At 42.4% G+C, this 26,883-nt stretch overlaps 1 protein-coding gene and 1 pseudogene across 1 annotated transcript; one reads left to right on the forward strand and one right to left on the reverse strand.

Annotated features, from left to right (window-relative positions):
- LOC142448819 (zinc finger protein 26-like) lies at positions 1–26,822 on the forward strand. The gene is given in 7 exon segments (XM_075550681.1): positions 1–162; positions 4,037–4,196; positions 17,908–18,034; positions 19,110–19,239; positions 19,855–20,294; positions 20,297–20,537; positions 20,539–26,822. Coding segments are annotated over 6 exon segments (1,434 nt in total). The 5' UTR covers positions 1–162; positions 4,037–4,145; the 3' UTR covers positions 20,984–26,822.
- Positions 21,869–22,994, reverse strand: LOC142458176 (aurora kinase C pseudogene; annotated as a pseudogene).
- Positions 26,823–26,883: the final 61 nt, after the last annotated feature.

Below are 26,883 nucleotides of genomic sequence, written 5' to 3' on the forward strand. Positions count from 1 at the left end.
CTGAGGAAGGGGCGGTGCCGAGGTTTGTCGGCCGGTCCCCGGCCCAGTGCTCGGTCCTGGCCTGTCTGCCCTCCCGCCGCCGCCGCGGCTCCCTTCTGCGCGGCCGAGTTCCCGACCCGACGGCAGAGTAGACGGGCTGGACTCGTGTCTTTCCCTTACCAGGTAAAACCGGGTAAATCGCCAAGCACGAGTCGCCTCCACTTGGCATCTTGGAAAACACGAGTGATAGGCTTCCTTGAAGCCCCCACCCACCACTGCCATTGAGTGGTTTCCCAGGCTACAGCCCTTGGCACCTTTTCCCCTGGGAGTGGCCGGGGTGTTTGAACGGCCGATCCCACCGCGCCACCAGGGCCCTCTACTCAGGACCATCCTTACCCCCACCTCAGAAGGAAAAAGACCCAGGAAAAGCCACGCTGCGAAGGACTTTTTTAGGCTGCAAGGCGGACATTGTGGTCACGATTGGGTGAGAGGCAAGGCGAACTGTGGTGTGGCTGACCAAGCTTACTGCAGGCATTGACCCAAGCGTAGGACTCCCATGGCCAGTGTGGCTCTCTGGGGCAGGGTGCTCACACTTTTTCAGCATGCGCGCTACTTATAAAATGATCAAGTCAAATGGTCTCCCAACGACAAAAAGGCAAAATATTTTTATTTATTACATTTATTCAGAAATGCACTGAGAATTCTTTATATGTACAATGTATGTTTATGTGCTGTGCATAACCGCATGAGTCCATATTGCACACCACAACACAATTAACTACATTTTTTGTCATTACCTGAGTTTACTCTGAGGACTTGCACTGAATGGAATGAGCCAGGGATGCCTAGTCTGGACAGTAGCTCTGACAGCCAGCCTCAAGCTCACTTCCAAATGATCATCAGTTGTGGTGGAACGGTACTTGGACTTAATGGTCTTTATGTGGGAAAAGGCTGACTCACATGAATAAGTAGAGCCGAATAATACAGTCAAGGAGGCAGCACATCTTCTCATGTTTGGGTACTTTCCCTCTGGGAGTAACTTCCAGAACTGTTCATGCCACTCTGGGCTTCAGCTGAATGTCGGCTTGTAGGGTCAGAATCTCCCATTCCGTATGAAAGTGATACATTTTTGTCTTCTTGCTTGGTCCAGCTCCCCACTCATTTTTAAACCCTTTCTTACGTTGAAGAGAAAAAAACAACCAAGGTCTAAAAATTGGTGATAACTTAGCTTGACGGTTTTGCTGCACTTAGCGCAGTTGTTTGCGCATGCGTTTGACACCTAAGCTTGCAACTGATTGATGATAGGCATACCTCTTTTTTTAAATGCCATGCTATCTTCCCACACTACATTTACAATCGACTAGTAGATTGCAATTCATGTATTGAGCACTTCTGCTCTGGGATCTTAAACATTGCCTGAGACAAGATTTGTGCAGGATTACACTCTGGTGATTGAACCACAGTTTCTAGGAACCGAACATCATACTTCATAAGTTGGTTTCTTGTAGCAAAGCCCGGTCGCATTTCCAGCGTCTGAACAGGAAATATTAAGAATGAGGGCAGACAAGCAAGTTGTGTACTGAGGACTGTGATTCAACATGAAAATAGTTCAAGCACATTTATTAGTCAAGTGTGCAGTTCACACATGAGACAACACACGTGGGTGACTATGTAGTTCTAGCCCAAGAGACATCCAAGTAGTGTCCAGGAGTCCATCAAAGTGTCTCCTGAAAGGCTTTCTTTGCACGCAGGCCTGGGGGAGGTGGAGGTGGTGGTGGTGGTCATCACCTGCTGCAATCTTCGTGTCTGCAATATAGGCTGTTCTTAGGGTTCACTACACAGAAACTTAAAGAGAAAACGGCTTTTTATCGCTTACGATGTATGTTATCTCCCATAAGACCAGGTTTTGTCATGTTCTCAGACTTGGCTACATTTTCCACATGTATTTCTAGGCTTGACACATGAAAAGTAACCAAAATACTGAAACAAATCAGAGAATCTACCACACTACAGTGTTACATCCTTTGTAATGGTGGTTGTACGAAGTATTACTTAAATGTGGAAGGCAGGACGATAGCACGGTCTATTGTACATCACTTTGACTATAAAACGTTGTGGTGAGAGGGACTCTGTCGAGTAATGAGTAGCATCTGTGACGGGATTCGCGAACGTTCCTTTTTAAACCAGACGTGACAGTGAGGGTGGCATGTGTGTATCAGGAGGCCTGGCGGCACTGTGGTTATGCATTAGCCTGCTAACTATAAAGCCAGCAGTTCAAAGCCACTGGCCTTTGCGAGGGAAAAAGATAGTGCTTTCTACTCTGTAGAGAATTACAGTTTGGTGAATTCACCAGGGCAGTTTCTACCCTGTCCTATAGGGTCACTGTGAGTCAGCAGCTACTTGCTGGCAGTGGGCTGTGTTATATGTATATCAAATCTATTGAATGTAAGAGCCGTAAAGGGATACTTACTCATTTTCTATAGAACAAAATGTTGGAAGACTATATCAATACTAAAACGTCAGACAGCACAATTTATAAACTTTCACAGAAAACCAAACTCCCTGCCAAAGGTCAAGTAATGAGCGCTCCAAATTTAATATTCTGTTTGAGAAGTCATAAGTCTAATGCCAGTAGCATCATCTCCTTTAAAAAAATGAGTATTTAAATCCACAAGGCACCAAAATATGTGTTATAGATGTAGGCTTGTGACTTCCCCCATATTAATAACCAATCATTGCAGATCCCTATATAGGTGTGTGTTCTAGGAGGTTGGGTGGGGGGAGCCAGCCCCCAACAAATCATGCCCCATGTGGGGCACAAACCCTCGGCTGCAATTAAGAGTCTCATGTTCTACTGACTGACCTATACCCCCATTGCTATAATAGATCTCTTCCCCATAGACTAATGGGGTAAGAGTTACCACAAGTTTTATGAGTCCGGATTGTCCCTCAGGGCCTGTGAACTGCAAGATTTTCCTGCTCTGCCATACATTCTCCTGACCTACCTCTCTTATTCCGCCCAAGATAAAATCTGGAGAGGCCAGCTGCCACGCTTTGGGCCACTGTTGATAGCTCATGACAGAGAGATTAGCCCCTGAATCTAGGAGTCCTGAGAATTTCTTTCCCTCAATTGTCAGCTCCATAAATGGATGCTCCTGTGTGTCTCGAATCTCACTCCAGAATATCCCATGACTCCTGGATAGGCCTGCCTCTCCTGCTGCTTTTTCCTCAATGGCATCATTTTTATTTATGGGAGTAGCAACAGTTGCCCTAAGCTGTCTCCCTTTTTTATGGTCCAGGGCACACTGGATCTAACCATCGCCTTAATTTCTTCTTCATACTCCTGATTAATGACATCTGTGATAGTTGGCAAACTGAAAGCATTCCAATTTGATTTCCCTAACAAAAGCCCGATTGTGCCTTCAGGCAATGGACCCGGAATTCCTGCTCCAAAGGCAGTAGGTTCTCTAGCTGGTAAAAGCTGGACGGCCTCCTGATTAGTTAAATCTAGCGAGGAGTCCCCCTACTGGTAGAGGAGAGCCATATACTTGATTGGTGTTGGGAGGAGCCGGCATCAGACTGAGGACTGGTAGCATTTCCTATGCATCAGAAGGCTATTTCCTGTGCTCTGTTCAAGGGGCTGGGAGCATGCCCTGCTATGCGTTTTTTGGGGGGCTGAGTGTTATTTCCTAGTAAATGTCCCCTATTGCTAAACCTTGAATGTCAATGTTGTGCCCAGGGTTTACCTCTACTGCAAGGTGGGAGCCCATACAGCCTTCCATGCAGATGCTCCTGAGAGGAGCATGCCCTTTAGCCTGGGGGAAGCCCTCCCTGCCCAGGGAAAGAGCGGACGGGCAAGAACTGCCTCTTGATCCAACATGTTCTATTCCCATCCTCCCAGGTGTGTCTCAGGGAGGACGAATCCAGTAGGCAGCTGGCAGCTAAGGCCCCCATCCTGTGCGTGTGTAAATGACAAACAGAATTTCAAGGACCGGATACTGTTCCTCCTCTCAACTGCCCAGTGGCTCCATTTGCACTCTCATCCCTCTTGCTGCAGGGCTTCCTGGGCTTACAGAGGACATTCAGTTAGCTTGCCAGAAGCTGAAGCAAGGAAATGGTGAGCACTCCAGAGTGCTGTGACCGGCCACGTGGGGACGAGGTTAAAGATGAACGGCTTGGGGACCAGCTGCGTGCTGGGGGCTCTGGAGTTCTTCCCTGTGAGTTATGGAAGGCATCCTGAGGCCCTGCTCTACTGTTAGTGGGTCCTTCATCTGTAATATGGTTTTTCAAGCCTGGTGGGAATTTTTCAATATAGTGAATATAAAACTTCCCAACTGCAGAACTATGCTTGTTTCAACTGGTGTGACGGTACTGTGACTCTCACTAAAATCTTGAGGGTTCTGAAAGACTCCCACTGAGGTGGTCAGTGTTTTCGCTACTTTACATTTTTTGAACCGTACCGGTATAGATCCCTGGCAGTGCTGTGAACTAAACAGTGAACTGCTAACCTTGACAAGGTTCAAACTCACCAGCTGCTTCATGGGAACGAGATGAGACTGTCCATTCCTGTTAAGATTTACAAACTTAGAACCCCTAAGGGGCAGTTATAGCCCATTCTGTAGGCTCCCTGTGTGTCAGAATTGATTCCACACTGATGGAGGTTTTGTGGCTTTGGGGTTTTTTTTGTTGTTGTTGTTCCCTTTATATTAAAGAGAGCATGCTTTCTGTAATTCTTTACAGGAGTAGAAAGCCAAGTCTTTTGCTCACCGAATGAATGGCTGGTGGGTTCAAACTGCTGACCTTGTGGTTATCAGCCCAGTGCATAACCACTGCACCACTAGGGCTCTTCTGTAAAGAGTTCTGGTCTCAGAAACCCACAGGGGCAGCTCCAGGCTTTCCTATAGGGTCACCAGGAGTCAGGATTGACTGTGGCATTGAGTTTGGTTCAGTTTAGTTGGGTGCTTTCTGTCTCTGCCTTATGGTGCTTATTGTATCTTTTTCTAGAACTATTTATCCCCCCCCCCCCACTGCTTTTGCTGTGCATTCCTTTGCAGTGACCTCATGTAACTGGAATAAAGATGACCCTGTAATCTGATTCTCAAGCTGTTATCTATAGGTTCTGTTGTGTTTATGTTTTCTTTACACCTATAGAGGGTCCCTATGAGTCCGAATCGACTCTCTGGCAGCGAGTTACACTGATTTGTAATCCATACCGTAGGCATTAGTCCTCGATATTCATCAGTGCGGACGTGGCTTCAGCACACAGATCTGTGAGTGTTGGCTTCAGCAGCAAAGGTGCATCATTTGCATACTTGGTGGCATACATTCTTTGTCACATAGTCCAGCTTCCAGATGATTTGCTCAGCATACGATTGAGTAAGTGTGAGAGGACGCCTCCCGGACACGCCCCTTTCCCGATTTAAACTGAGCAGTATCCCCCTGTTCCATTTGAACGACTAACTCTCTTGGTCTGTGTTTAGACTTCTCATGAGCATAATTCATTGTCCTGGAACTCCCAATCTCCTGAATGTTATCTATATTTTTAATTAATTAATAATTAATTTTTATGTCATCTATACTGTGTATGCCTCCATACAATCAAATGCCTTTGTGTAGTCAATAACATGCAAGTACTGTTTGCTTTTAATCACCATCCATCTGACCTCAACAGTAATATCCCTCCCACATTTTCTTCTGAATTTACCTGGAGTTTCTGGCAGCTCCTTGTCATTGTACTGCTACAAGTAGTTTTCCGTTATCTTCAGCAAAATTGTGCTTGCGCACAATATTCATGGTACTGTCCTGCCCTTTCTACATTCTGTTGGGCCACCTTTTATTGTAATGGCACAGATAATGATCTCTTCCAGCCCATGGCCAGGTGCTTTACACAGACTAGCGCGGCACCCGTCTCTTGAAACATTTCCGTTGCTCTCCCATCAGTTCTAGGAGCCTTGTTTTTCAGTAATGCCTTCAGTCCCATTGGTTCTTGATCTTACGCTGCTTCTTGAAATGTTGAATGCTGTCCGGTTTTGTTGTTTTTGTGTTTTGGTGTAACAACTTGTGCAGTCCTATCTTCTGTTGCTCCCCAAATCATTCAGTCATTGGTCCTGAGGATCCCTCGATATTGCACCTTGACTTTTGAATGATTTCTTCAGTTCTTTTAGGTTGAGATAGGCTGTGTGTGTGTGTGTGTGTGTGTGTGTTCTTCCGGTTTTGTTTTCTAGCTCTGAATATTTCATTATAATGCTTTACTGTGTCTTCTTCTCTGCATATCTCTTTCATACTTTTTTTCTATTCTCTTTAACTTCTTTGTGTTCCAGAGCAAGTTTCAGAATGTCTCTCTCTCTCTTTTTAAATCATTTTATTGGGGATTCGTACAGCTCTTATCACAATCCATCCATTGTGTCAAGCACATTTGTACATATGTTATCATTATTTTCAAAACATTTTTTATTTGATCCCTGGGTATCAGCTCATTTTTCCGTCCCTCCCCCACCCTCCCTTCCAAATGAGCCCTTGATCACTTATATATTATTATTATTTTTTCATGTCTTAAAATGACCGATATCTCCCTTCACCCATATTTCTGCTGTCTTTCCCCCTGGGAGGAGTTTTATATATAGGTCATCTTGATTGGTTCCCCCTCCACCCCTCAACCTTCCCCTTCCCCTCTTGGTATTGCTACTCTCATTATTGGTCTTGAGGGTTTTATCTGTCCTGGATTCCCTGTGTTTCCATCTCTTATCTGTATCAGTGTACATGCTCTGATCTAACCGGATTTCTAATGTAGTATTGGGGTCATGGTAGTCGGGGGAAGGAAGCATTAAAGAACTAGAGGAAAGTTGTATGTTTCATCGGTGCTATACTACATCTTAACTGGCTCATTTTTTCCTTGTCACCCTTCTGTAAGAGGATGTCCAATTGTCTAAAGATGGGCTTTAGGTCTCCAATCTGCACTCCTTTCCCTCCCCACTCCCCTCATTCACATTGATAAGATTTTTTGTTCTGGGTCTTAGATGCCTGATACCTACCTGATCCCATCGACACCTCATGGTCACACTGGCTGGTATGCTTCTTCCATGTGGACTTTGTTGCTTCTCAGCTAGATGGCTGCTTGTTTATCTCAAGCCTTTAAGATCCCAGATTTGATAGCCAGGCACCATTGACTTTCTTCACCACATTTTCTTATGTACCCATTAGTCTTCAGGGATTGTGTCGAGAAGGTGAGCATCACGGAATGCCAGGCTATTAGGACAATTGTTCTTGTGTTGAGGGAATACTTGAGCAGAGACCCAATGTCCCTCAGCTATCTTAATACTTAACACACACACACACACATATACTCATTGATCTATTTCCCTATCCTTATATATAAATATATTTACACATGTACGTGCCTGAATTTAGACCTCTATAAGTGTCCTTTGTCTCCTAGTTCTTTCCTCTATTTCCTTTTACTTTCCTCTTCTCCCACTATCATGTTCGGCCTTCATTCAAGTTTCAGTAATTCCTTTTGGTTACATTGCCCTTGATCAAGCCCTACCAGGCATCCTGTGCCCTCCTCACCTTTGATTTTAGATCACTTGTCCCTGGGTTTGTTAATACCCACTTCCTTTCCCCTGCCTTCCCCTCACCTGTGTTACCTGGAACCAATGGTCCCGTTGTTTTCTCCTCCAGATGGTTTATCCCTCCTATATTATCTAGATACAGACAGAGCAAAACAAAGCAACAAAAACCACCGACAAAAAAAGAGAAAAGCCTATAAATAGTTCCAGGTCTGCTTATTGACTCTAGGAGTGTTTTCCAGTAGAGGCTGATTGGGTGCCACGCCCTGGCCCCAAAGTCTATTTTTTTTATTCCTGGTGGACATCACTGCTTTGCTCTCTTTGCTGCTCTGTTGCTCGCCTTTCATGTTTTGCCCCGGTGTGGTGGGGTCAGATTGGGCACAGTTCTCACAATGTTCTTCCAATGTTGTTCCTCGAAGTGCTATGGGTCAGAGAGGGGTATTGTGTCTCGTGGTGGGGACGGCCCTATGGTCCTCTCTGTGCATTGGCTGCTCTGAGCACCAAGCTCAGGGCGTGGTGGGCCAGGATGTGCTCCACTCTCTCCTTCCCTCTTCGTTTGCTCCTGTGTGCTTGTTTCAGAGTCTCTTCTGATATTCTTTTTGGTTCATTTTTTCTTGTCTTCTTAATGACCATTTATGTTTTTTATATATGATGTTCTTTTCCATATGATGTTTTTGGTATTATTCCTTCAATTTGTCAGGTCTTTGACTATTAGCATCAAATATATTCTTGAGATGGTCTCTAATTGTGGTGGGATATACTCAGGGGTATATTGACTCACATGGGCTTGTTTTTGTTTTCTCACATATGAGCAATTGCTAGTCTACTGCAGTCAGCCCCTGGTCTTATTTTGGCTGATGGTATTGAATTTTTTTGTAATCTCCTCCCCTAGATGTAGTCAATTTCATCCCGGTGTATTCCTTTTACTTAGGTCTAGGTGTATAGTCTCCTTGTATATTGTTGAACATTTTGTAAGATACCAGTACCTAATAAAGAGGTAGTATTTTATTTTTGATGTTTTATTTTACAATTTATTAATGACACATAATGTTGAGGATATTTCCATATACTTATTTGTCATGCACACATCTATTTTATTCCCATTTTGCAATTGGGTTTTTGTTTTCTTATTTTTGAGCTAAAAAAGTTCTTTATGTATTTAGAATACAGTTCTTTATCAGACACATGTGTTTTTTAAAATCATTTTATTGGGAGATTGTATGACTCTTAGCACAATCCATACATAATCCATTGTGTCAAATACATTTATTACCCTTATCATTCTCAAAACATTTTCTTTCTACTTGAGCACTTGGTATTGGCTCCTCATTTTCTCCTCCCTCCCTGCCCTCCTCTCTCTTATGAACCCTTGATAATTTATAAATTATTATTATTTTGTCATTACAATGTCTCCCTTCACTCATTTTTCTGTTGTCCGTCCCCCAGGGAGGGGGTTATATGTAGATCCTTGTGATCAGTTCCCCCTTTCTACTCCACCTTCCCTCACCCTCCTGGTATTGCCACTCTTACCACTGGTCCTGAAGAGTTCATCTGTCCTGGATTCCGTATGTTTCCAATTCCTATCTGTACCAGTGTACGTTCTCTGGTCTAGCCATGTTTGTAAGGTAGAATTGGGATCATGATAGTTGGGGGGAGAGGAAGCATATAAGAACTAGAGAAAAGTTGTATGTTTCCTCATTGCTACCCTGCACCCTGACTGACTTGTCTCCTCCCTGAGAACCTTCCATAAGGGGATGTCTAGTTGCTTACAGATGGGCTTTGGGTCTCTACTCCACACTCCCCCTCATTCACAATGATATGATTTTTTTGTTCTTTGATGCCTGATCCCTTCGACACCTCGTGATCACACAGGCTGGTGTGCTTCTTCCATGTGAGCTAGATGGACGCTTGTTTACCTTCAAGCCTTTAAGACCCCAGGTGCTATATCTTTTGATAGCCAGGCACCATCAGCTTTTTTCATATTTGCTTATGCACCCACTTCAGTGATTGTGTCAAGAAGGTGAGCATCATGGAATGCCAGTTTAATAGAACAAATTGTTCTTACATTGAGGGAATACTTGAGTGGAAGCCCAATGTCAATCTGCTACCTTAGTACTAAACTTATAAATATATGCACATGGATATATTTCCCCATCCTCATATATAAATACATTTACACATGTACAGGCCTGTATTTAGACCTCTATAAATGCCCTTTGCTTCCTACTTCTTTCCTCTATTTCCTTTTACTTTCCTCTTGTCCCACTATCATGCTAAGCCTTCATTTGGGTTTCAGTAATTCCTCTTGGTTACATTGCCCTTGATCAAGCCCTACCAGGCCTCTTACACCCTCCTCGCCACCGATTTTGGATCACTTGTTGTTCCCTTGTCCCTGGGAGTGTTAACACCACTTCCTTTCCCCCCTCCTCCCCCTCTCCCATGTCCCCATGGAACTGTGGGTCACATTGTTTTCTCCTCCAGATTGTTCATCCAGCCTATCTAATCTAGATAGACCTACAGAGATAATAATATGCACAAAAACAAGACAGAAAAACAGAACAACAAAAGAAAACAAAACAACAACAACAAAGACAATGACAAAAAAACCAGCCTGTAAATAGTTCAAGGTCTATTTGTTGACCTTTTCGAGTGTTTTCCAGTTGAGCCCTGGCCCCAAAGTCTATTTTTGGTACTCCCTCGGGACTTCCTTCCTCTGCTCCCCTTGCTGTTCTGTTGCACGCCCTTAGTGTTTTGTCTCGGTGTGGTGGGATCAGATCAGGTACAGTTCCCACACTGTGTCTCCAGTGTTGTCCCCTCTAGGGCTATGGTCAGTGAGGGATGTCATGTCTCATAGTGGGGCTGGCCATATGGTCCTCTCTGTGCATTGGCTGCTCTGAGCAGGGATATCATCCTCAAGGCTTGTTGGACCAGGATGTACTCCACTTTCTCTTCCTTCCCCTTCATTTGCTCCCGTTTGCTCTGATCAGACATGTCCCTCTCCCTGAATTGTAGCTTCAGTGCTGTCCTCTGAAGTAAATTCTTCTGCGGGCGGGGTGGCTGTCCATGTAGTTGGGGTGGGGCTGGCCGCTCAGATCTCTCTACTAGTTCCCTGTTTCATGCTGGTATGTTACATTCACATCTTGGAGCACTGGGTTGGAGTCTGGTCCCTATTTCCCTTTGGAGATATAAACAATACTCTCCCCTTGGGTGAGTTAGTGCCCTGTTCCCTCGCTACCCATTTCTTTTTCTCTTTTTTTCTTTTCTTCCCCCCCCTCCTTTTTAGTTGGATACTATATGTATCCCTGGATTTTGTCTGGCCCCTGCCATACTAACTGAATCTCCCCTAAGGAGTGTTTGTGTACAGTAGCTTTTTCCCTATACCCTTTTTGCATTTTTTTTAAAGCTTACCTCAGTGAACTCATGTACTTGTCCTTTTGTGCTTGGCTTGCTTTGCTTAGCATGATTTCCTCCAGTTCTTCCCTTACAGCAATGTGCTTGATGCATAGTACTCCATTGTATGTACATACCACAGTTTTTTAATCCATTCATTTGTTGATGGAAATTTGGGTTGTTTCCAACTCTTTGCGTTTGTGAACTGTGCCACAATAAGCATTGGTGCACTGATGTCTGTCTGTGGTTTGTTTCTTTCCTCTTCTGGGTATATGCCCAGTAGGGGGATTGCTGGGTCATATGGTAACTCAATTTCCATTGTTTTAGATATTGCCAAATCAATTTCCATAGTGGCTGTACATACCTGCAGGTCCACTAGCAGTGGATGAGAGTTCCTATCTCACCACAGCCCCTCCAACACTTATTGCTTTCTGATTTTTTGAATTGGGTATCTCATTGTTGTTTTAATTTGCATTTCTCTTATGGCTAATGATTGGGAACATTTCCTCATATGTTTATTGGCCATTTGGATTTCTACCCCCGTGAAACTTCTGTTCAGGTCCTTTGTCCACCTCCTCATTGGGCAATTAGTTTCTTTCTTTTTGGAAGCTAGCAGAGTGTTGTAGATTTTAGTAGTAAGGCCTTTGTCTGATGTGTCATTGCTAAAGATATTTTCCCAGTCCATGGACTCTCTTCTTACCCTCTTGGTGAATTCTTTCCATGTACACAGGTGTTTTATCATCAGTATATCTCATTTGTCAATTTGTGACTCCTCTGTGTTTGTGTCCTTCCCTATTTCTGATAGCCTATGCATTCCCTGTGCCAAAGTTCTCAGGTTGATCCCAATTCCCTCATTGATGGCCCTAATAGTTTGGGGTTTTATCTTGATGTATGTGATCCACCTTGAGATTATTCTTGTGCATGGAGTGAGATAAGGGTCTTGCTTTATTTTTTGACAGGCAGATTTCAATTTTTTCCAGCACCATTTGTTGAAGAGGGCATCTGCTTTCCATTGCATATATTTTTTGTCCCTTATCAAAGATCAGTTGTCTGTATGCTGATAATTTTATTTCTGGGTTTTCAGTTCTTTTCCATTGGTCTGAGTATCTGTCATTATACCAAAACTATGCACTGTTGACCACTGTGGCTATATAATATGTGCTAAAGTCAGGTAAAGCAAGCCCTCCCACTTTGTCCTTCTTGAGTTCTCTGCTAATTCGGGGCTTCTTCCCTTTCCATATGATTTTGGTAATCAGTTTTTCCATTTCATTGAAGAAAAGTGAGGATAATTTTATTGGGATTTCATTAAATTTATATAGTGCCTTTTGCAGAGCTGGAATATTTATTATATTGAGTCTTCCAATCCACAATCATGGGATATTCTTCCATTTGTTGAGGTCACTCTTGGTTTCTTGTAATAGTGTTCTGTAATTTTCCTCATATAAATCTTTTGTTCTTTTAGCCAAATATATCCCTAGATATTTTAATTTTTCCTTGGCTATTGTGAAGGGTGCCACATTTTTAATCTCTTCTGTGGTCTTAGCTGATGTGTACAGCAGTGTGATAGACTTCTGTTTGTTGATCTTGTATCCTGCCACTCTATCATACTCCTCTATTGCTTCCAGTACTCCCCTTGTGGAGCTTTTGGGATTTTACATATATAAAATCATATCATCTGTCATAATGATAGTTTCACATCTTCCTTCCCCAGGCGAGTACCTTTGATGTCTCCTCTTTGCCTTATGCTGTTAGCTAAAACCTCCAGCATGATATTGTCTGGTCCCCTTTTTCAGTGGGATTGTTATTTTTTTCTCCATTGACTACCATGTTGGCTGTTGGTTTCTCATATATAGCTTGTGTTATCTTGAGGAATTTTCCTTCCATTCCTATCTTCTTGAGTGTCTCAAACAGGAATTGGTGTTGGATGTTGTCGAATGCTGTTTCTGCATCTATTGATATTATCATGTGGTTCTTATAAGGTTTCATGTCAATGTGATGAATGATACCAATGGTCTTTCGTATGTTGTACCATCCCTGCATCCCTGGTATGAATCTCACTTGATCATGGTAAATTACTTTTGTATTCTATTGGCCAGTATTTTGTTAAGGATTTTTGCATTAATGTTCCTTAAGGATATTGGTCTGTAGTTCTCGATTCTTGTGGGATCTCTGCCTGGCTTTCCATATCAGAGTTATACTAGCTTCATAGAAGGAGTTTGCTGTCTTTTTCTATGTTCTGGAAGAGTTTGTATAGGATTGGTGTCAGTTCTTCACTGAATGCTTGGTAGAATTCTCCTGTGAAACTATCTTGTTGTGGGGATTTTTTTGTTGGTAATCCTTTGATAACTTTGTCTATTTCTTCTATTGCTATGGGTCTGTTGAGATTCGTGACGTCCATTGGGGATAGTCTAGGAAGGGACTGTTTTTCTAAAAATTTGTCCATGTCTTCCAAGTTGTCAAATTCACTGGAGCATAGTTCTTTGTAGTACTGTGTAATTATCCTTTTGATTTCATTAAGGTCCGTTGCAATGTCCCCTGTTTCGTTCATCCTTACTATTGAAATTTGTTCCCTCCTTTCTTTGGTTAGGTGTGCTAGCAGTCTGTCGATTCTGTTTATCCTTTCAAAGAACCAACTTTTAGCAGCATTAATGTTTTTTCTTTTTTTTTTTAATTTTAACAATTTATTAGGGGCTCATACAATTATCACAGTTCATACATGTACATACATCAATTGTATAAAGCACATCTGTACAGTCTTTGCCCTAATCATTTTTTTCTCCTCTTTTCTTTTTTTACATTTTATTAGGGACTCATACAACTCTTATCACCATCCATACATATACATACATCAATTGTATAAAGCACATCCATACATTCCCTGCCCCAATCATTCTCAAGGCATTTGCTCTCCACTTAAACCCCTTGCATCAGGTCCTCTTTTTTTTTTCCCCTCCCTCCCCTTTCCCCCCTCCCTCATGTGCCCTTGGTAATTTATACCTCGTTATTTTGTCATATCTTGCCCTATCCGGAGTCTCCCTTCCCCCCTTCTCTGCTGTCCCTCTCCCAGGGAAGAGGTCACATGTGGATCCTTGTAATCAGTTCCCCCTTTCCAACCCACTCACCCTCCACTCTCCCAGCATCGTCCCTCACACCCTTGGTCCTGAAGGTATCATCCACCCTGGATTCCCTGTACCTCCAGCCCTCATATGTATCAGTGTACAGCCTCTGTCCTATCCAGCCCTGCAAGGTAGAATTTGGATCATGGTAGTTGGGGGGAGGAAGCTGTGTTCTTCATCGGTACTACCTCGCACCCAGCAGCATTAATTTTTCCATAGTTTTCTTAGTTTCCCTTTCCTGAATCTCAGCCCTGATTTTTATTACATCTTTTCTTTTGCTGTTAGTAGGATTGTCCTCTTGACTCTGCTCTAGTTGCTGTAAATTTTGTGCCAGCATATCAATCATGTCTTTCTTCCTTTTTCATGTGTGCATGTATTGCTATGAAACTTCCTCTGATAAATGCCTTTGCTGTGTCCCATAAGTTTTGGTACGTCATGTTCTCATTCTCATTGGTTTCTAGAAATTTCCTAATTTCATCGCTGATCTGGGCCAGTACACACTTCTTTTGCAATAGAGAGTTATTCATCCTCCAGTTGTTTGCTCTTGTTTTTTTATCTTCATTTTATTGATTTCCAGCCTTATGACACAGTGGTCAGAGAGGTCTGTATGATATATATGTGCTTAAATTTATGTAGATTCACTTTATGCCCCAGTATGTGGTCTATCTTCAAACATGTGCCATGTGGCCTTGAAAGGAATGTGAGTTTTTTTGTATTTGGATGAAAAGTTCTGTAAATATCTATCAGGTCAAATTGTCTAATTGTGGTGTTTAGCTCTCTAGTCTCCTTGTAGTTTCTTTCCCTGTGATCTATCTTTCTCAGAGAGTGGTGTATTCAAGTCACCTACTATAATTGCTGTGATTGTTTTTCATCTTTTGGAGCATTTGGTTGATGTATTCAGCAGGTCTCTCGTTCAGGGTATATATGTTTAAAATGCTTATTGGTTATTTGTCTATAGTTCCCTTGAGCATTATATAGTGTCCCTCCTTATCTCTTTTTATGGTTTACACTTTGAACTCAATGTTATCTGAGATTAGGATGGCAATCTCTGCTTTTTTTGAATTGCTGTTTGCTTGATATGCTTTTCTCCAGCCTTTTATTCTCAGCCTATTTTTGTCTGTAGCCTTGAGATAGCAGATATATATCCTGTAGATAGCAGATTGATGGGTTGTGTTTTCTAAGCAAGTATGCTACCCTCAGTCTTTTAATGCCTGAGTTCAGTCCATTGATATTCAGGGTTATTATCTTCATCTGTGAGCTCTGTGATGTCATCTTATACTTTTTGTGTTGGGTGTTTTCCTACCTCCCTTTCTTATCCCTCTCTCTCTCTCTCTCTCTCTCTCTCTCTCTCTCTCTCTCTCTCTCTCTCTCTCTCTCTGTGTGTGTGTGTGTGTGTGTGTGTGTGTGTGTGTGTGTGTGTGTGTGTGTTTCATTCTTGACTTCTTTCCACCCTTAAGCCAATGCTACCTTGGGGTCTGTTTTCTCTTTGTTGCCCTCTGGGTGAGGTTGTTCTATGTGGCAGTCTCTGTTTTATGCTTGGTGAGTGCTGTTCTTCTGTCCATATTGGGTCGGCAAGGATCTTTTGTAGGGTTCGATTTCTTCTAATGTATTCTTTGAGTTTTTCCTTGTCTGGGAAGACTCTTAATCCTCCATCTATCATTTAGCTGGGTAGAGTATTCTTGGGTTTGTTGTGATACTTCCCTTCAATTTTTGGAATATGTTACTCCACTCTCTCCTCTTCTTCATAGTGTCCACTGATAGATCTGAGCATATTCTTATTCGTGAACCTTTATATTCTTATTCGTGAACCTTTATATGTGATTACTTGTTTTTCCCTAGCTGCTCTCATAATTTTCTCCTTTTCCTCAAAGTTGGATAATTTAATTATTATGTGCCATGGTGACTTCTTCTTGGGATTCTGTCTAACTGGTGTTCTTTCAGCCTCCTGAATGGTTGTCTGGTTTTCATTCATTAAGCTGGGAAAATTTTCCTCCAAGAATTTTCACTATTGTTGCAGATGACTTCTTTGTTGTGTCTTCCTCTGGTAATCCAATTATTCTGATGTTGTTCCTCCTCATAGTGTCAGACATAGCTCTTAGGTTTTCTTCAGCTTCTCTGATGATCTTATTAGATTTTAGTTCACATTTGTTAAAGTCTGCTTGGTATAGTTCTCTGTCTTCTCCAGCCAATTGGCGAAGTCCGTGAGTCTGCTACTGGTTTTAGTTATCTTGTCCCTAGGGTCTTGTATTCCTCTTATTTCTTCTATCATTTCATCATTTTTATGTATTGTTTCCTTTATATTCTGTATGACTCCAAGCAGCATTCTGAAAATTTCTTTCCATGGCAGATCAATGTCTGCTTCTTCTATGCACATCATTAGGTTCAGGACCATCTTCTGCCATTGCCTTTTTTTCTCCTGTTGTTTTTTTCCCCCCATTTAGGTCATTGGGGCTGATTGCTCTTTGTGTTGCTTTGTTTTAGAGGAGTTAGGTGCCATTTTTCAGGGAGTCGCAGAGCACTGGCTCTCTTTGGGAGACTCATAGGAATGCTTCTTCAAACTGCCTGCGAGTAATTTCACTATGGAATTAGCCTACTACTTTATCCTCCCATTGCTTCACTCTTTCCCTAGTCAACCAGTATTCTGTTATTTGAAGGACAAGTTGGATGGTCATCTCAGGGAATGCTGGTTGGGTTGTTGTAGACCCACAAGGATGGTGCTGTACTGGGTGCTCTCACAGAAGCCGTGATGGTGTGGCTCACAGCAGCTTAGGATGCCACAGAGGGTGTACAGGGGTGCCCACTGAAATGGGAGTGCCACAGAAGGCTGCTGGGTTGCCTGATTTGGTGTAGAGCACTGAGAATGGTGGGCAGAAGTTCCCTCAGCAGCGTGGAATGTTGGTGAATGTTGGCCTAGCTGCCTTAGGCTGTGTGAAGTACTACGGCAGGTGGGAGGAAGTTCCCTTAGTCATATGGGACCACAGAGGACAGACAGGAGCTCCCCCATCCATGCAGGCAGAATTTCCCCCAAAGAAGGTGGGAGTGATTTTCCCCAGCCAAATGTTAAGCACAGCAGAGGTTGGGTGGGTGGAATTTCCCTGGGAAGAAGTTGGGCGGGATATCCCCTAGTGGGGGGTGGACTTTCCCCAGCCTCAGTTATTCTGCAGAGGGTGGAGCACTCCCAGCTTGGTGGAGGGCAGGTGTAAATGCCCTAGGCTAAGGGGAGTGGTCTGGAATTCAGCAGTGGCATGTGAGAGAAAAGGGAAGAGAAAAAGGAAAAAAAACTAAGCCTACTGAGGCTGTGGGGATAGAGAGAAGGAAACAAAGGTAACAATATAGCTGAGCCTTGGTCCCTTAGTGTGGGGCTGGAGTGGTTTAATCCCTGCCCTGAGGCCACAGCAAGCTGTGGCTGTGTTGAGATATAGCCCCTGTGCTGGCTCCAAAAGATCCCGGCTCCAGCAAAGACAGTGGTGTCACTAAAGTCAAACCCTAGCTGACTCTACTGTAATCCAAAAGCCCCCAGCCTCTCAAAACCTAGTACATCTGTGTCTACTTATCTTTATGATGCGCCTCCTGCGATCCAACAATGTAGAATTTCCCTCTTAGTAACTCTCTTGTGCTGATTTCTGCGGAGTTCCTCGGTATGTGTTACTCAGTTGCCATCCTCCTAGAAGTCCCTAGACTCATGTTTTGCAATGATTTTCTTCTATGTAGTGGTTCATCTTTCTAGTCTAATAATTTTTTCAGACCAAAATTTTGAATTTTCTTGAAGTCTGATTTATCTAGTTTTTCCCTGTCATGTACCATACACATTGTAGTACATGTTACCTTATTGATTCAAATGCTGTGGCTGTTTTTAGGACACCATTGCTATTGAGGATATAGCTGTGGAGTTTACTCAGGAACAGTGGGCTTTGCTGGATCTTGCTCAGAGGAAACTCTACAGAGATGTGATGATGGAAACCTTCAGAAACCTGACCTTCATAGGTAGGAATGGCACCATCTATTTACTCCTATAGTGCACAAATAGATACTAGTCATTAATCTGTGCCAGCATTTGGCTGAGGAATGAAAACACATCATTAAATATAGCGAGCATGGTGATTTGCTGTGTGTAGCTTACATGTTCTGTCTTCTCCATAAATATAAAACTATATTATAATGACTTTTTCTTTCTCTTGTGCTTAAAATCCTTGATGCACTTTTAGGTGTTTTATGTGGAACACTTAGGCACAGAAAGAAAGTTTGTGGTTAGGGAAATTATACTTAGTTTTTACTATGTTTATAAAAAAAATTGACATGATTATTTTACTGCAAATAAACACCTATTGAGGAGTAAAGTATTGACTTGGTGTAAATGAAATGTTTCTCGTGCTTTATTGTCTTTTCCCATAATATGACTTTCTCATAGAGCACCTTATCAGCTACACACATTTGCTCCCAGATAAACAAGAGAAAGATCTGAGAAGAGTCATGATAGGACTCATTCAGGGTCAATGTATGCAGAACAATTTAAAAAACCCACTGCTATAGAGTTAAATCTGATTCATAACAGGCCATATTGGGCTTCAAATTTTTATGGCAGTCAGCCTTATCTTTCTCCTGCAGAGCAACTGGTGGTTTTGAACTGTTGACCTTGGGTTAGCAGTCCAATGCTTCCCTGACAGTGCCCCCAAAGCAGGAAAGGGAAAATTCTGGAGAATCAGCCTTGTGTAGAAGGAATTAGGCTAAAACAAATCAGAATAGGTTTCTTTTGGGTTCAGGTGCATGAACATCAAACATTTGTGCTTCCTTTTATGATTTTCTTTAATCTTCTTAACACCAGATCTGATGAAGATACACCTCTTTTTCCACTCACATTTCCATTGTACATTTTTCATGTTACATATCTTCTTGGATGTGTTTGATAGTAGTTTGTTTTTTGACCATGGCTAGATACCCGGATACCTTAAATGATTTTTGGGTCAGTTATCTATTTCCTAAAAATTTCCTCCTTGCCCCCCTCCCACATAAGTAATCTCAATTTATTTCATTGGGTCACTTTCTCAAAACCTTAATGAAGAAAACAGAATATCTTGTGAACATATCACATTGGAAATCATGAAGAAAAATACCTGGTTTTCTACATTAGGAGAAATCTGTGAATTGCATGGCATTGAAGATCAATGTAAAACCCAGAGGAGACATTTGAGGTGAGTGCAACCCTTTCATACAGTTCCTCATGTTGTGGTGACCCCCCCAACCATAAAATTATTTTGTTGTTACTTCATAACTGTAATTTTGCTACTGTTATGAATCGGTGACCCCTGTGAAAGGGTCATTTGCTCCCCAAGCGTGTCGCGACCCACAGGTTGAGAACCACTGGAGTAGCCTAATGAATATAAGACTTCATTATGTCAAAGGTAGAAAACTTGCAAGACAGAAACACTAGGTCGTCCTCCCAAGTAACACCTCTCACAGGTGTCACTGTGTATAGATAGATAGGTAGGTAGGTAGGTAGGTATGTAGGTAGATATAGAGATTTTGAACTATGTCTAGAATTGGGAGCTTAGATGATTTTTACAATATAGTTTCAGAAATATGAATCAGAGGCGATATTTAAAACATTGCACTCATTGTGCACAATTATCAGGCTCATATTTCAGAAATATTGTCAGTAAGGGTAGCATCTCTACTACATAATTTCTCCCGTAAAGTATGGTACAACTCAGAGCTAAATAAGTAGACATTTTCATTGTGTTTGTAATGGCGAGATGGTAGCAAATGTATTCTAAACAGCATGTTCCCCCCCCCTTTTTTTTTAACAGGAGGCCTATTGGCAAGAACTCTTGTGAAAATAACGAAGGCAGTCAGTTAGGGGAAACCTTCCGCCAGAATTCAGCTCATATCAGGCTCAAAACTATTCCTGAATTGAATCTTTCTGAATGCTGTGTGTATGGAAAAGCCACCATCGATCCTTCATCACATAAGCGTCAATTCAGATCTCATACTGGATACAGTGCCTATCATGCTAAGAACTGTGGAGAAGCCTGTAATTGTCCCTACTTCTAAAGCAGTTATGTGAGAACTCTTACTGGAGAGAAGCCCTGCAAACGCAAGGAATGTGGGAAAAGTTTCATTTGTATCTCAACTGCTGAAAATCCTATGACAAAACTCACTGCAGAAAAACTCTATGAATGTGGTGAAGATTTCTCTAATTCATCGTCGTTTAGGAGACATATAAGCACTCATAAGTACAAGTATAAAAAAGGAAAACTGACCCTTCATCCATCAGTTTACATCAGAAACCTCAAAGTGGAAAGCGGTCTTATGAATGTAAAGAATGTTTGAAAGTCTTTAGTTGTGCTGCATACCTCACTGAGCACATAAGAAATTACTATGTAGAGACACCTTTGAAACATATAGAATTTGCTAAATCAAGTCATTCCCCAAGACTCAAGAAACATATAAGATGTCACAGTAGAAAGAGGTCATATGCATGTCAACAATGTGAGAGTCTTTCATCAGTATTCACACCTCGCTACACATTTAAGAATTCACATAGGAGAGAAACCTTACGAATGTAAGGAATGTGGGAAATCCTTCAGTCACTCCTCATCCTTCAATAAACATAAAAGAATCCACAGTGGAGAGATGCCATTTGAATGTAAGGAATGTGGGAATGTCTTTAACTGTTCTGCATCACTCACTGTACATATAAGAACTCATAGTGGAGAGAGGCCTTATGAATGTAAGGAATGTGGGAAAGCCTTTACTCGATCTTCAAACCTCACCAAACATATTAGGACTCACACTGGAAAGAAGCCTTATCAGTGTAAAGAATGGGGGAGAACATTTACTTGCTCCACATCCCTCACTAAACATTTAAGAATTCATACTGGAGAGAAGCCGTATGAATTCAGAGAATGTGGGAAACGCTTTTCTTATTCCTCTTAGCACACATAGGAGGATTCACAGTGGATTTAGGAGGAATAAAACAAAAAAGAATACCTGAGACTGTTTATATACAACCAAATACTTGATGAAATCAATTCCTTGGTTTGTAGTGTTAGGGTTGTAGCTTCACCAGCCATCGAAGTTAAGTGGTCTAATAATGTGTTTAATATTTCTGCTCAATCTTTGAATTCATTGTGTTTTGAAACACTTGCAAGCAGCCCTCCAAGGCATGACAATTGATCTAGTCACCTGGAGCAACAGAGGAAGTAGGGTCAGAAATAAGGAAATACAGATGATGTGTAATATGTACCTAATTTTCTCTAAGAACAATTGCATCCTTGTTATGAGAACACAAGGACTGCATAGTGCCTGGGTACCACTGCTGAACATTTTCATGAGATTCCATCGAAGAATACTGCTTTCAAAAGGGAAAATCCTGATCAAAAGGTAGAATAAAACTTCAAATTCTCATGGCCTCACACTCTCAATCTTTATGACTATAAACATAGAACCATGTAGGAAAGATGAAGCCATGAAACTATGGCCCTGAGATAGTCTTTATACCTTAAACTAAAAATTTTCCTGAAACCTTCCAAAAACAAAACAATGCAATCTCCCTGCACCCCCACTCTAAACTCATTGCCATCCAGTCAATGTAGAGGGCAGTGAGTTCATGTTAATGAGTGAGTAAACTTCAGAAATGAGAGTGGGCGTGGTTGCACACTGACAAAATGTAATCCATACCAATGTATTATAAATCCAAACACTGTTGAATTGATGTATGTTTTGCTGTATATATTCTCAACAACAAGATAAACTCTAGGGAGAAAAATAAAGCACAGTAGAGAGCAGGCCTAAATGTAAACCATATGGACCAGCCTTTCGTCACTTCTTAAACCTCCCTAACTAGAAAAAGAATTCACAGTAGAGAGAATCTTATGAATGTCAAAAATGTGGGAAACCATTTAATCAGATGGTACATCTCACCATTTAACAATTCACATTGTAGAAAGGCCTAGTGAGAATAGGCAATTTGGGAAAGACTTTCATCAGTCTTCAAAACTCTCTACACACAGTACTTAGGATGTTTAGGCACCTGATAAACATAAGGATCGTGTGGCTCTACTTGCTCTCCTTTCAGAACTCAGTGTAGAGAGAACTTATGAATGCAAATAATCTGGAAATATTTATTATTCTCCTGTAAACATACCAATTCATAGTGGACTCCTTTTTTTTTCCTGGTGCAAAATGAGTCCACTTTTATTAATTAGTATCTTACAGCATAAAACACAAAAGACAGGTGAGGTAGCAGAGCCAGGTAGCCTTTCAAACGAAGAAACAGGGTTGACCGGGCTCAGGAAACCATGAGTGGTGGGAGGCAACACCCTCTGGGAGTGGGCCTGGACCCAAGGGTGCGTCAGAATCTGGGCCAGGGTCATTCGCTCCAAAGGATGATATTTGAGCAGCTTGGAGATTAGGTCCTGGGCCCCAGCAGGCATGGAGGTGGGGAAACGCATGTCCACCTTGAGGATGCACTCATAGATCTTGGCGGGGGTGGGGCTCTCAAAAGGAGGACTGCCCAGCAGCGCATAGCACAGCATCCTGATGCACCACAGATCCACTCTCTCGTCAGGTGCACCCCTTGATATCTCTGGGGGCAAGTAGTCCAGAGTCCCACGCACTGTCTTTCTCCGTGGCTGTGCGCTGTTCATCGAATCTGCATCTGTTTCAGCTCCTTACAGAGCTCGCCCCTTGGGGAGTATTCCAGAATCATGTACACCCACCAATCATCATGGAAATAGTTGTAGAGGCGCAGGATATTGGGATATTGTAGATGGGCCTGGATTTCAATTTCCCAGCGCAGCTGATGCTCCAGCCCTTCCTTCTCTATCTGTGACTTAAAGAGGACCTCGAGGGCCATGATGAAGCCATTCTTCCTGAGCCGAGCCAGGTACACATTGCCAAATTTCCCCTTGCCCAGCGGATGCCCAATCTCAAAGTCATCAATCATTAGGTGCGGTGCTAGCCCCTTGGCACCCACCTTCCTTCTTGGGCCCTGGTTCTCATCTGCTTCCACCTGTTGGCTGAGCAGGGGCTGGTGGCTTTCCTGAAACTCATATCGTTGGCCTGTCAATGCCTTCCGAGGCCCTCGGGAGCCGGAGGCTCAGCTCTATGAAATCCTAGTAGGAAGACCACCAACCCAGAGCAGGCAAGCCAAAAACCACCTCCCGGAGCGGCTTATGCAACACACAAGTCACCCCGCAATGCCTCTGCTCAAGCCCCATAGTGGAGTCCTTATGAATATAAGGGATATAGGGAAATTTTTCAGATGTTCCTCATCGTTTGGAACATATATGAGTAGGTACACTGGAGAGTAACAGTATACATCAAAGCGGTCTTTTGAATGGGTTTCATTCATCTTTTTTATAAACCCAAGAGCATACATATAGCAGAAACCTCATGTTAATATAAAGAATGTGGGGGGTTATTTTTCTCCCTATACTTCTGTGGTAGTTACATAATCTGGTGTCAACTTCAGATTATTAAGAGTGAAGAGGTGGAGTTTAGCCTGTCAATCAGGTCACAGCTTCATGACCTCATTTGGAGGTACTATGGAGATAAATCGCTCACTGGAGGCCTGACCCATACTCTACTTGACCTTCCTGATGACAAGATACATGGAGCTAAGCTGATGGAGCCAGAGTCCTGGAGCTGGAAGAGCCATGTGGAGAAGCCCGCCAGTGGTAAGATGCTTCCATCTCCACTGGATCCATAAGACTTTTCACCCACTAGCCTGTGATCTTCCTGCATTCAGTGCCATTGCATGTGTTCCATGAGTCTGGAGGAATTTACAGACTGGTATAGGACATATGGGTTAATATCAGACTTAAGGACTTGATCTGGACTGGGCTGGGATGTTTCCGTAATATACAATTGCTCTTTGATATAACGTTTTTTTCCTATACATTTGAGTCTCCCATGAATTTTTTTTTCTCTAGTGAACCCCAGACTAACACAATTTCCAAAGACATTTCAATGAAAAGCTTTCTCGGTTAATCTTGAGAATTTGTGAAAAGTCTCACTGGAGCGTCATGTAAATGGAAGACTTCTTATAAGCATCAGCACATCTTTTACCATTCTTAAACCTCATGTGAGAGATTAAAATGTGGACTGACACTTCTAATGTAAAAGGTGTTGGAAAGCTTCAGTGTTTCTCATTGTAGGAACACCATGAGAAACATTGGTGAGATCCTGTGACTGTAAACATATGTGAGAAAATCTTGTGTGTGCACAAGCATGAGTTCACAGGGAAATTCATACAAAGGGAAAACATTTAAAACACTACATGTGTGATTTACCACTGCTTTATTCCCATGTGTATAAATGTCAGGTTTGCATTTTGTACTAGAATCAATGTCACAAATGGCACTTAATACCCTTTAAATTCTAGGGCATGAATCTATAGAAATAGTATTTGTATTTTGGTTCATTTATATAAGAATTCTTTTCATTAGGTAGTCTCATGAATACATGGGTGTTTTTATCTACTATATTTCATCCCCCCCCTAAGCATAAAGCTATGTGTTCTCATTGTAGAAATTCTATTTTTAATTCCAAAGTGTATGGGAAAGTAAAAATGATTTTTTTAACCTTTTATCCTTCCTCAAGAAAACCAATTTTTTTAAACAGAATCTGGATTAGACCTTATATTTTTGTTGTAGTGGACAAGTTTCCTGTTCCATATCATTTATTCTCCCTGTTGCTATCATGAATCCCTGATTTACTTACGAGGAGACTGCACAGGTACTTGCAACCCAAAACCAAGTGTGAGGGAAACCAGCCCCTAACACGTCATCACAGGTCCGGTGGGTGCAACTAAAGTAAAGATTATAGTAAAGTCATAGAGAGCATGAGAGATAGAAGAGAGATTGAAATAATGGAGTAAGACACATCTCATGGTAGCATGCTCACCTCAGCCTCACTTGGTGGTCCATGTGGGGGGAGAGAGGATGATTTGTATTGCTAACCAAGGCTTTTATATTCTCTGGGACATGCAAGCCCCCTAATTACAGGTGAAGACATACATCACAGGAAAGGGTTGTGCTATAGTTAATACAGTAATGGGAGGAGGTGATCTAGGGGTATCCATATAATAGAAGGGGAGGTAATGGGGGTACACATGTAACAAGATGGGCAGGTCCTAGATTCAGGGATGCAGCTTAATTGTGGATATCACTGAGCCAGTTTAACCTGTTCTCTGGCTCACTATAGAAACCATTATCAGTACGGTGTAAACCCCACCTACAGGAACCAAACTGATGACTGTAAGCCTTTAGGGAGAAGTAGCCCATTGTTTTTAACAGTTGTGAGTGGACCCCACCTGTGGTGGGCCCAGACAGTTGTCTGGCAACTGACTGCCTTCACGGAGTTAATTTGACTATCATTTACCATTAGTTGCAAGAAGTGTTTACCTAAGTCTACCATATATTTGGGGGAGACGACTTGGGAGAAATCTATTTCCCACAACCAAGCCTCAGAAGTACCGCTTTCTCAGTGGTATAAAAAGCAGAGTATTCATGGGAGGATGGCTCATTCTGAGGGACCAAGCCTATGGTGGTTGCGCACACAGCCCAACCCAGTAATAACATCTGCAGTGGCTCTTCTGCCAAACACAGGCACACAGCGTGTTCGTACTGACACTCCTTATTTCCAGGTCTTAATCATTCTGACAATCCAAGAATATTCCTGGTGGCTTTGAAAGCTTAATCCTGTGGGTAGCAGCCTAACACAACCCATTGCACCACCTGGGATCCTCATATTCCCTAGGGCAGCTTGAATCTCTGACTTCTTAGGGGCTCGGTGGTATAAGATCAGGAGCCCTGGTGGTGCAGTGGTTATGAATTGGGCTACTAACCGCATGGTCAGCGGTTCAAAACCACCAGCCCCTCCTCGGGAAAAAGATGAAGCTTTCTATTCCTCTCAAAGAATTAAGTCTTGTGACTCACAGGCAGCCTTACCCTGGCCTTTGGGTTCTTATGTGTTGGAATCGACCTGATGGCAATGAGTTTGGGTTGGAGTAAGCCGTTTAAAATCAGCGTCTAAATTTAAGGTTGGCAGCTCAAACTCCACCCACCCCACCCCGTAATGTGGCTCCATGGAAGAAAGTCCTGGCGGGATGCCTCCTTAGGGATCACAGCCAGAGAGACCCTGAGGTTGAGTCACACACAGGTCGGCTGAGTTGGAATCTGCTCAACAGCACGCTGGCTCTCCACTTACTGATTTTCATTGAAAGCATGTTCTTTTTTTTTAATGCAAAACATATTTTATTTATTACACTTTTTCATAAATGCATTGAGAATTCTTTATATGTACAATGTATGTTTATGTACCTTGCATAACCACGAGTTTATATTACACAACAATTAACTATGTACATTTTTTGTCATGACTTGAGTTTACTCTGATGACTTGCACTGAATGGAATGAGCCAGGGATGCATAGTCCGGACAGTAGCTCTGACAGCCAGCCTCAAGCTCACTTCCAAATGATCATCAGTTGTGGTGGAACGGGACTTGGATTAATGATCTTTATGTGGGAAAAGGATGACTCACATCAATAAGTAGAGCCGATTAATGCAGTCAAAGAGGTAGCACATTTTCTCATGTTTGGGTACTTTCCTTTGCGAGTAACTTCCAGAACTGTTCATGCCACTCTGGGCTTCAGCTGAACGTCCGCTTGTAGGGTCAGAATCTCCCATTCCATAGGACAGGGATACATTTTTGTACATTATGTATCTCCCATGCCTGACTCATTTTAATACCCTTTTAATACCATTTCTTATGTTTAAGAGAAAAAAACCAAGGTCTAAAAATTGGTGATACCTTAGCTTGTCAGTTTTG

This window comes from Tenrec ecaudatus, chromosome 1 (genome assembly GCF_050624435.1).
Source record: "Tenrec ecaudatus isolate mTenEca1 chromosome 1, mTenEca1.hap1, whole genome shotgun sequence".
In the NCBI taxonomy this organism is placed as follows: domain Eukaryota; kingdom Metazoa; phylum Chordata; class Mammalia; order Afrosoricida; family Tenrecidae; genus Tenrec; species Tenrec ecaudatus.